The sequence below is a fragment of the Pteropus alecto genome, unplaced genomic scaffold, assembly GCF_000325575.1.
Source record: "Pteropus alecto unplaced genomic scaffold, ASM32557v1 scaffold117, whole genome shotgun sequence".
Taxonomy (NCBI): Eukaryota; Metazoa; Chordata; class Mammalia; order Chiroptera; family Pteropodidae; genus Pteropus; species Pteropus alecto.
The window spans coordinates 1,829,035-1,840,483 of record NW_006440642.1 but is presented as its reverse complement, the minus strand read 5'-3'; the positions used below and the strand labels follow the sequence as shown (position 1 = coordinate 1,840,483).

The following is an 11,449-nucleotide window of genomic DNA, read 5'->3' as shown; positions in this document are numbered from 1 at the left end:
AGGGGTGCAGGGAACAGAAGAACAGTGGGGTTTGGCTCTTCGGGGAGGTGAAGGGCAGGCGGGGAGATCTGGGTGGAGCCTCACCTGGCAGGAGGAGGGCGCAAAGGGGCGCAATGGAAGGTGCCCAGTGCAGGCAGGTGCCAGACTAGGGGGCGTGGGCTTTATGAGTAGGGACTAGGAGGCCACACTGAGCATTAGGGACAGAGAAAGGGTGACTTAGCATGATTATGAGGGAGACGAGTTAAGAAGCCTTTTTTTGGGTAACTTTCAGGTTTAAAGTGTTTCCAAACTTAACAGAAATGTTGCTAAAATAGTATAAAGAACTCCCATTCACCCTTCCAGATTTCCCAATTGATAACACTTTATCACATTGGCTTTATAATTTTCTCTCTATATATACTATTCATTTCTGAGCCCTTTCAGAGTTAATTGCAAATGTAGCTCCTTTACCCTTAAATACTTTAGCGTATGTTTCCTAAGAAGAATCAGGACATTCTATTACAGAACCACAGGGAATATGAAGACTAGGAGATTAACACTGATACAGTAGATCTTATGTACAGATTTTATTCAGATTTCACCAGTTACTGTAATAATGTCCTTTATTTAACCCATTTCCAGTTTGCCCCGAGAATACTCGCTGGCAGCTTCAGGGTTTACCCCAACATAACTCATGATTACAGTCTAAACCTCACCCCCCAAAGTTTGCCACGAAATATCTCACTTTTATTATTATTTTCACGTCGCTCTAGTATATCAATAGTCTTTGGAAACAAATGACATCATTCTATTTATAGCATTCTGTTTTTAGTAGTATTTCCATTTATAGTAACTCTCAATCGCTGAAAATGTCAAATCCTAGAAAACATAACATTCCTACGTGTGATGTTAACATCATTCTCAAACAGCTGTTACTGAAGATTCATTTGATGAATCCAATTTATGTATACATTTCTGTTACATTAGGATTATAGACAAGTTCTGTTTAGAAATGACTCCAAGAACAGTTTTTATGTTGTGTTTTCACATTGAAAACCAGTCAGATATGCTTCAGCCTCAAAGAGCGTGTTTATGTAAAATCAACGCTGGCAGAGAGCTGCACTTTTTGATTCTAAACTGGGAAACGGTTTGGTGTCTGAGATCTAGAAGAGGAAGTGGCAGTGGAATAGAAAAGAGAGGTTAGATACAGGTGTCAGAATACAGGTGAAGAACCAGACTACAAAATGGTGTAACTGAGGGAATAGTATTGATTAGGGAAGAATTCTTAGAATTTTCCCTAAAACAACCATCCCGGTAAAGCCTTCACTGATCTAACGGTGTGTAAGTTCCCCCAAATCCTTGCCTTAAAACCAGTTGCACCTGGCCCAATGCTCCCCTTGGTCTGACCTGCCCATATAACTGCTACTCGTGTCTGTCTTGCCCTGGTTTCTAGGTTTTCCTCTCTGATTACCTTTTTGAAATTCTAGCAAGAGCCACTAATATACGAGTACAATGGGATGCTTGCAAGGAAACGTTGCTAGTGCCAAGAGAAAGCCCAAAACATAATGTTTGGATTGGCTTAAAATGGCAGGACTAGAGAGAATCGCTTGACATTCAGAGATTAGATTCGGGCATCCCTTACAGGCTGCGTTCATCAAGCATCTGGAAAGGGCAGAGCTGTGAGGGGCAACAAGGCTGCTGGAAGGACACCCTACCCCCAACCACATACTCATTCCCAGTCCTAAAAAAGTTGTGGAGAAACACAATGAAGGGATATCTTTTTTATGTGTGTGATATAATAAAATAGTTGATGGCTTGCTTTGTCAATTTATTTTGTCCTTTTTATTTAAATAGGTTAAACAATGCACCAGTTGAGGGGTATTCAGAGCATGTTGGAAATAAAACTACTATAAGGATGACTTATCCAGAGGGTGCCCCACTGTCTGATCTCGAATATTATTCCAATGACTTGTTTGTTGCTGTTTTATTTAAGAGGGTTGATTTCGACTGGCTTCAAGCAGTGGTAAAAAATGAAACGCTGGTAAGCACTATAAATTCAGCTATCAAATGTGTCTTTGTAAAAAGTGAAGGGGTCTCTAATTACAATTACAGACTTTTAAACAAACAATGGAATACATACTTTTGAGTTGTCTTTTAAATAACCACTCCCTTTGTAGAAAGCCCTCAGAACTCCTTGCTGCAAAGTGCTTTCAGAACCTGATCGAGTCACATGTGGAAATTGTCATCATTTCTTAATGGGAATATCAAGTTTTTGACCAAAATTGCTTTAATAAGGGTGATGACCCAACTTATTCACCAGATGTGAACTTGTGTGGCTTTTGGCTGTTTGTAGAAATTAGATTTACATGGATTAATATAAACCATTATTGAGGATATTCAAAAGAATATACATAAAATCTTTGAAGAACATTCTCAAAGAGATTCTCCAAAAATGCTTTGGTTGGCAGTGCCCTTATAGGAGTAAATTCTCAGCATCCCAGAGGGCCAGATGCAGAAGAGACGGCCCTCACCTCGTTGCATTTCTTTTGTTTGTCTTTATAATGGTCGATCGCATTATAGTCCCACCCATTATGTTTTAGAAACCAAATGTCATGGCGTGTGTGTGCATTTATATACACTTGCACACACTAACTATATAACACCTTCATAAATCAGGTCTTTTAGAGTTGCTTTTTTGAGTTGAGGTACTGAATTTGCAAAGGTCTGTGACTTTGCTAAAGACTGCATGCCCGCAAGGGGTGACGGCCACAGCATGGCCTGATTATCAGGGGATGCATTTTCACCCTCCACTGATTGGATGACTTTATTATAAATACCTCTAATGATTGCTTGCTTTCTTTCCTTAGCCATTTTGGATACGACTCTTCTTTTGGAAGCAGGTGGCTGAAAAAATCCCATTACAGCCGAAACATTTCAGGATTTTGAATCCAGTTATTATCAAAGAGACCGCCTTCGACATCCTTCACTATTCAGAGCCTCAGTCAAGGTTCTGGGGCCAAGATAAGGTATTTTTCTTGCTACTGAAATTTAACTGTTCTCTGTGTTTGAGGGGTGACATCTGTATAAATTTCACTTAGGCTCAGCTGTACACCCAGAAGCACCTTCTGGTGCTTCAGGTGTGTTGGCCAGTCTTCCTCTTGGCTTCCGGCTTCCTCATGGTTTAATTGACCTACCCCTGGGGATTCCTTTTTAGCATAGTCAGCATAATAACACTTAGGTCACTGGGATATTATTTAAGATACTCTTATTCCAGTACTCCATGTAACTAACTGCAGGACACTGAAAGGCACTGTGGTGGTCTGGAAAGTTCTGTTTACATTTTATAACTCTGCGGGCAGTTCATGTGAGAATTGACATTTATCAGCACTTTATAGGTGATGGTAAATTCAGCCCCGAGGGCAGTGCTTTTCTGTTGATGTCTAGGTCCCACCCAGACATTCTGATTTAATTGGTCTGTGCTGTGGTCTATACATTGGGATTGTCAGAGTTCTCCAGGTGATTTTATTTTGTAGCCTAATTTGAGAATCTTTGAACTATAGCTGTTCACTGCAGTCAGTCCTTTACCTACAGTTAGCCTGTGCAGCTACTAGGGGATTGAAGAGTTTTTTTATTACCTATTTCTTCATGATCTGAATAACTAGACCTATGTCTTTAAACTTTTTACTAAAGCAATGGAAATCATTTTTAAATTTTGAGCAAAACCTCTATATGTAAAGGAAAACAAGGGATTTTGAAATGTAGGGGCTGCCGCTCACACCCACAGTCTGAGATACTTCCTAGGAGGCGGGGCCTGGTCAGGGTCACAGTTTGCAAACACTGAGCTAAACAATTAGGAGTAGGCAGATTGCCAGTTTCTTCTACTTGCCCTATGAATCAAATTCTAATTATAAAGATTCTTGAAAACAGCTTTGTAAATTTTAAAGGAAGAATTCTGTGGTTATTAAGGAAAACAAACACCTAATAGGCTCCTTGAAAACAAAACCTAGTTCTTTACCATGATAAATGACAGCTAAATTCAGCTCTGGCTCCAGGCTTGACTACTCAGCTCACCTGAGATGTGTCACAGTGTTGAAGCTCTTCTCCTATCAGGTCACTGTTTTCCTCAGATGCTCTGGCCTGTGGTGTTTTCCTACCTTTCCATCCATGGCGAGCCCACGAAGGCCATGTAGTTCTGCCCATTGGACATGGTCTTAGAACTTTTAATCTAGCTGTTAGCATCACTTTTAACAAAACAGTTTAAAAAATAAAAAAAGACAAACAGATTTGGCAAGATTCTTTAAGTTATGAAGGAGTTTTACTGTAAATATACTTCGGTATTTTTCAATATTTTTAGATTTCTGTACTTTTTAAACTGCCCTATTTCTTCATTACATTCCATAGTATTTTTTAAGGACAGGCAAATGCTCATTTGTCTGTTTATATGTATATTTTATTGAAAAAAGTAATCTTTGAAAAATGGACAGTCTTGATTACATAAAATATGTAATTGCTGAATGACAAAAGGTATTAGAAACAAAAGTTAGAACACAGAATAACTGGAGAGAAATGTAGCATATATATGACAGAGTAAATATTCTCAAAGTACAAAGAGATCTTATCAAAAAGAGAAAGGTGAATAAAAATAAGAGGAAAAGATATGAACGACATTTCACAAAAGAAGAAATTAATACAGCCAATGTTCGACTTCACCAATAATCAAATAAAAGCAAATTAGGACCAAATGACTTTTTTTTTTTTTGCCCATTTTCTTACCAAAAATTTTTAAAAGCTTGATAATGTCCGTGGGTTTTTTTTTTAAGATTTTTATTAAAATATAGCTAACACAATATTGTTTTAGTTTGATATACACCATAGTTATTCAACTTTTATATACCTGAAGAAGTGATCACCATCATAAGTCCAACAACCATCTAATACCATACAACACTGTCACAATATTATTGACTATAGTCACATGACTTATTTATTTTATACCTGCAAGTTCGAACCTCTTATTCACCTTCGCATTTTCCCACCCCCTCGTTTTTGATTTTTTAATTATAGTTGACATTCAGTATTATTTTATATTAGTTTCAGGTGTACAGCATAGTTGTTAGACATATAACTTACGAAGTGATCCCTATGACTAGTCTAGTATCTACCTGGTACTATGCATAGTTATTACCATATTATTGACTGTATTCCTTATGCTTTACTTTACAATCCCATGACTGTTTCATAACTACTAATTTGTACTTCTCAATCCCTTCACCTTTTTCATCCCATCCCCCCAAACTCCCTCCCATCTGGCAGTCATCAGCTTGCTCTTATTATGATTACAAAAAATCTTGGGTGGGTAGGCAATAAGAGAGCAAGAAGTATGAATGAGGCAGAGCTGAGAAGTCTGAGAACTTAACAAAATGAGCTTTGGGGAAAGAAATCAGATAAAGATGTTGAATTTAGTTCTTAGCTTGTAGGTGGAATTATAAGTGGGCACTTTTTCTGGAGGATAGTCTAGCAATAGATCTCACTTTTAAATATGAATAATCTTTGACCCAGTAATTTTGCTGTAAAATTTTTAGCGTAAAGAAATTAGAGAAATCTGAAAAGAGGGATATTCTAAGATGCTCACCATGGCGTTAATAGCAAAGGCCTAAGTACAGCCTAAACAGTCATCATTAGGGGATTATACAAACATAATGTAGTTGATGCAATATTGTGTGACTGTTAAGGATGGAGAAAAACTAATTAATGGATATGAAAACACCTTCACAATATATTAAGCAAGAAAATTGAGTAATAGAACATTTATGCAGTCACATTTTTGTTTAAAAATAAAAATGTGTATATAGAGATGCACAAGAAAAAGCTTAGAAATAAATACCAAACTCTGAAGAGTGCCCTTCTCTGGAGGGTGAATTTATCGAAGACTTTTACTTTCTATTTTCTAATCCATTTCTTTATTATTTGAATTGAACATGTTTTTATTTTTATAATCGACAAGATGATATTTTTCTTTTGGATAAAGACAGTAACTTACAAGACGACTTCTGATAGAAAATTCCAATGTCAGAAACTTCTTCGTGACCTTCCACGGAGAAAGGAGTCTGCTGGATAATCTTAGGAGCTGTGTTCTGGCGATAACATGCTTTGGGGAGTTTTGAACAGTTTCTGAGTTTCTCTCCATACATTGCCACTGTGAACAGCTGGTTTCATACACTCCTTCCACAAGCTCTGACAGAGTATTCCCAATGTGCTGGATGCCATGCCGGCCACAGGTACAGAAGGCAGAATACTGCCTTAGGGGCCTAAGGCTAAACAGGAGAAATGATTCCTCTAGGTTGATTTCTCTCATTTCTATTTCCAAAGATGCAGAATGACTGTTGAGTTCCTTTTTAACAAGTGAGGTTAGCTTTGAGAGGTAGATACAACATACTGAGGAGCTGGAAACTGCTTTTAACGAATGGTGGGTTCGGTAGATGCTAAATCTATGAATTCTGAGCAGTTCACTGTTGTTCCAGTTTACAGAAAAAGAGAGTTGCTTCTGGAAGCCAAAGACTTAGCTAGGATGAACAGAGGAGGTACATTTGTACCTGAAAAAATATACAGCAGAATATCAATTGGTCAGCCGTAGCCTTCAGAGAAGGCTTAGACAGCTGCAGGGCCTTCTCTGTTCCTCTGCCCTGTGTGCTGTCTCTATCTAAGGCTGGGATGGAGATCCTGAAAGCGGGATTCCAGATTTGCAAGTGGCAAAGTATCAGCCATGAGGAGAGGTGGTACTGTCAGAATGCAAAATGGTTGAGACATTCAGCACCCAAAGCCAAAGTCAGCAGGATACCTTTTGGAAGGAACAAATGTGACAGCCCTTAATTTGGGCCTAAAAATGTACTTGCCCAAACAGAGGGTGAGCAGAAACTGACTTAGCAGCTGTTCATGTGAAAATGGCCTGGTAGTGTTACTTGCCAGAAAAGCAAATGAAGACCATAAATGGGACATAGCTTCAGTTAAGGGGTGAGCACAGTCTTCACCAGTGGGGTCGAGGCTGTCCTGTTCTCAGGCAGAGCCCAGCCATAGGTGCCAGTCAGGAAGTGACAGACCCCAGAAACCATGTCCCAAGAAAGACTGTGGAATGTCCTGCGGCCTCTTATCTTGTAGCAGACCTTAGATATTTGTCATGTGATAGAGGAAATGGACTTGTTTTGCAATGTTCGTCGTCATATATAGGACCATTGGGTAGAAGTTGAGAAAAACACCTCTTGGCTTGATGCAGGAGGAACGGCCAAGCTGCCTCTCGGTGGTGTTAAAAGTATTCACATCATAGACCATGTTTTAGAACCCCGACTTGGATGGAAAATCAGACTTTAGACATCTGTGATAGAGGAAATTGTGTGATGTTTAAAATTGCAGTCCCCAATGCAGTCTTTATTACTTGGCATGGCATGGATACTATTTGGGAAGCAGTGAATTGTGCCAAGACTTGTTTTTTCTCTTTTTTCAGAACATCCCCACAATTGGTGTCATTGCCGTTGTCTTAGCCACACACCTGTGTGATGAAGTCAGTTTGGCAGGCTTTGGATATGACCTCAATCAGCCTAAAACGCCTTTGCATTACTTTGACAATCTCTGCATGGCTGCCATGAAGTTACAGACCATGCATAATGTGACAACGGAGACCAGGTTGCTCCTGAAGCTGGTCAAAGAGGGCGTGGTAAAGGACCTCAGCGGAGGCATCCACTGTGAGTTTTGAACACAGAAGACCTCACTTGAAAATGCAACTCTGACTCTGAAGGCTGTTTTTCATGGCCTTCTTGTTACATTTTATCTTGCAACTACTTGGAAGTGCAGCTGGTGTTTTTAACTTTTAATTTAAAAACAAAACAAAACAAAAAACCAGTTCGCTTTTTCCACTCTTCCCCCCCCCCCTATTTATTTGACATTTGTGTTTTTGCACAAAATTTTGTAAATTAATTGGAAAGACTTTTCAAGGCGAATTGTATGTAACGATGTTTCATTGTATTTTAAGAAAGTTAATTTGTAAAAACTCTGCCCATGTCTCAGGCACATAGACTACCAGGTGATTAAGTGAAAGGAGAAGGGAGGTCAGCCTTTGAAGAGATCACTGAATGCCTGATTCTGGTTGCTTCTCTGGTTCTCTCTGTGCTGGGACGGATGTTTGAGGCACTTCCAGGAGGACGTGCTCAGCAGTTGAACCGCTGGGCTGGTTTGGCTGTGCCGCAGCATGAGGCCTGGGCTGGTTGGGGAGTTCAAGTCCCTCTCCGTTGGTCTGCCTCCTGCCACGAGATGTGCAGGAATCAACCAGAGGAACTGTCCTGGAGGTCCCCCGTCCACGAGAGATGCAGAAGACATTTCCTATGTTCTCTCAGCACTGCAAATCTGCCCTGGGCTGCAGAAGCCGCTGTCTCCCCTGTGATTACGACAACTCTTGAATTTCTTGGGAGTTTTGTACTGCCCTTCCAAAGCACTTAAATGTTAATCTAAGGCATTCCACTGTCTGTCTGAAATGGCTTATAAAAATTAAGATGGAACCTCTTATTATGTGGAATGGTGGAAGAATAAATCCTTTCCAAGAATAACCACATTTTCTGAAACACTGAAATGAAATCCTTCCAGTGTTATAAATTACCTATTTAAAAAAAATTTTTTTTGGATGCCTACCAGACTGTGTACCAGGCAGTGTGCTGGTCGGAAAAATAAATTTAAAAAAATAAAAATTTTTGAGGAGCTCTCACAGTATAGTTAACTTGAGTGCCTTTTTTAAAAAAAGAATATAAGTCTATCTGAAATGTCCTTCTTGGAGGCTGCTAGATGGAGCCCTCACTGTGGATGCCGGCAGCGAGGGACAGAGCGTGAAGGCTGCCTTATCTTGCAAGGGGCCTCATCCCAGATGGCTGTGAACTCTTTTGGAGAGATGTTGGGTGTTGGTGGTTTCCTCCCAGAGAACAGCTTGTTCTAGCTTTTGTCACTTCATTGCCCTCGGCTCTGCTGGCTCTGCTGTCAGAGATCCGCGTCCCTGCTCTGTGTCCCCTGCTGCTCCCGCTCAATTCTAGTTTCTTTTAACTGCAGCCCCAGGGCAGCTCTGACTCGCCACACCTGCTGCCTCCTCAGCCTAAGCAAGCAGGTCAGGAGCCAGGTGATAGCATTCAGCAGAGTCCCTTGGATCCCCAGATCTCTGGATCAGCTCAGAGCAGTCTGCATAGCAAAATATTTCTCTGGTTTTGTGTCTTAAAATTTACCATAGGTTTTGCTTTCTACTTTATAAGATACTATTTAAAAGAAAATGCTTTAAAATTCTCCCCAGTTAAATGACTCAGTTTTAAAGATCGAGGCCTGGGAAGATGGTCCACAGCCATCCTGTGACTCAGGTAGGGTCAGGGCTCCACCACACATCTCCAGCCCCTCATCCTTCAGGGGCTACTGAAAGCCTGATTTCTTTTTTCAAGCCAGGGTTTGTAACTTCCTGAAACAACTTTCCCCACTGTTGTGAGCGCCTCCTCGTGGCTTCCTGTGGATTCATGTCCTTGCAAGATTGCTGAGACATGCGCAACTCGGTGCCCAGCACTTAGTCAACTTGCAGCAAATGTCAGGCCTGGTCCATCCTCACCCCTCCTCATCTCTGTCCTTTTCTGCATCCTTATATCGCTTTACCCACAACTCTTAATGTTTAATTACTAGCAGGCAATAAGTGCCCTAAATGAATCAAAAGGTATATTTTTTTCAAAGGCCTTTTCTGGAGTCACTCCCTCAGCCAATCGGCGTTGATCAGAGGCCACCTTCAGGAACCTTGCACTTGGGCAGTGATTTGTTGGAAGCTGCTGCTTTGCTTCAGAGTTGCTCCTTCCTCACCCCACCCCACCCGCTGTCGCTTTTCTGGAAACAGACCTCTAGGTGCTTCAGGATGTCACAAGGTTGATCTCCAGTGACTGAGGTTTCAACTTTCTATAGCTTTGCAGGCACCCATGCACATGGTTATAATCATTGGTTTTGAGGCAACTTAGGACAACTTATACATGTTATGTATTTTAACATAACTTCTTACTGGAACTTTGAGCCACAGAAAATAATCAGTAAACTTTAGGGGTTTAGTTTTTGTTTTTTTTTTCTCCTACAGAGAGCATATTCTCTCCAGAAACCTAGGCTGGCCTTAGAAAAACTGCTTTGGAACTGGGATGGGTACCTCCTCATGACATCTCATGTTTTTAGGCAAAGCTAAATTGGGATCTAGACAAGGTGTTACCTTGCCTGCTTTATCGCTCCTTTTGTGTCCCTTCCCCCCCCCCCATTCCCAAGAGTGTTTTAATAAGGCACTGACCATGTCTATTTCCACAGATTTGTTGGGTGGGGCTGGGGTAGTCTCATCATTTGTTGGACCCATCAGTTAAAATAAGTTGTCAAACCAACTCTTTTGCTTATGTTGAACCTCTGGACCATCAGCAGTTCGTCCGGTTTGTGCTGCTGGGGCTTAGTTGTAAAAGTAAAAGCAAAAGCTGTGGTCACACCCTAGTCTCCCCAGGTTATTAAAGATTTCTAAAACCAAAGACCACTTTGTTTTAGCTACATTCTAACCCCAGCGGTTGGGACTTGATATCAAAGGGATTGTTGAATTTGCCTTATTACTGTCTCAAGAGAAACTTTCAGCCCAGTATCGTAGGAAGATTAAGAAATGCTGACTGAGTCTCCTCCTTGGCAGGTTTACAGCATCCATCTGTGTGGGTTATTTTTTCATCTGTTCTTTGAGACACTTCAGTTAAGTTTATTGAAAAAGAAGAAAAGGAACAATGCTTGTGATTTAGCAGAATTCCCCTTAGAATGAAGTGAGCTTTTAATATGCTTGAATAGCAAGCAGGAACCATGTGACACCAGGGACTTCTTTTATTCACACACATGGTAACAAAATTTCCCTCAAACAAAAGACCTTGTGTTTGTTGCCTGTGTGACCAAGGTCCTTGTTCCCAGGCTCTGACCCCGATGAAGGCGCCCCAGACGACCACACACTCAGCTCTCAGAGCAGGGCAGACAATAAGGGAGGTGGACACAGGACACAGAGCACACTAAAAACAGGTCTCCCTGCTCCCCCTGGAGATTGAGACACTCTGGCCCAATCATATGAGTCTTTATTCTCTCCTTTCCCACTTCCCAAGATCTTTTTGGACAGCATGGGTTTGTGTTCTCAAAACATGATATTTATCTGTATTTACCTACAACCAACACTCAATATAAATCAAGTAAATTGGGAAGGAGAACTATTCATTAAACATGCACACTCAAATTTCATTGACTAGAAATTAATGTTTCCCAAAAAGAAATTGCAGTCTTAGTAGTCTGACTTTCATTATCAGAATGATTAGATTTGACTAATTTCCAACATTAAATTTCAACCATTTAGCAAGAAGAAAAGCATCCATATTAGCAAGCTATGCTGCAACAAGAATAAATAACATGCTATGAAATT

The 11,449-nt window shown here is 40.5% G+C and overlaps 1 protein-coding gene across 9 annotated transcripts in view; it reads left to right on the top strand.

The window, feature by feature from the left end:
* The window catches only part of ST3GAL5 (ST3 beta-galactoside alpha-2,3-sialyltransferase 5), a 61,310-nt gene extending 50,506 nt beyond the window's left edge, over positions 1 to 10,804 (top strand). For all 9 annotated transcript variants that reach the window (XM_025050876.1, XM_006917703.3, XM_025050874.1 and 6 more), the window contains 3 exons: positions 1,834 to 2,020; positions 2,847 to 3,005; positions 7,478 to 10,804. In XM_025050876.1, the coding sequence (XP_024906644.1) occupies positions 1,834 to 2,020; positions 2,847 to 3,005; positions 7,478 to 7,726 (595 nt within the window). In that variant the 3' untranslated portion in view covers positions 7,727 to 10,804. The remainder of the gene's footprint in view (positions 1 to 1,833; positions 2,021 to 2,846; positions 3,006 to 7,477) is intronic.
* The last annotated feature ends 645 nt before the right edge of the window (positions 10,805 to 11,449 follow it).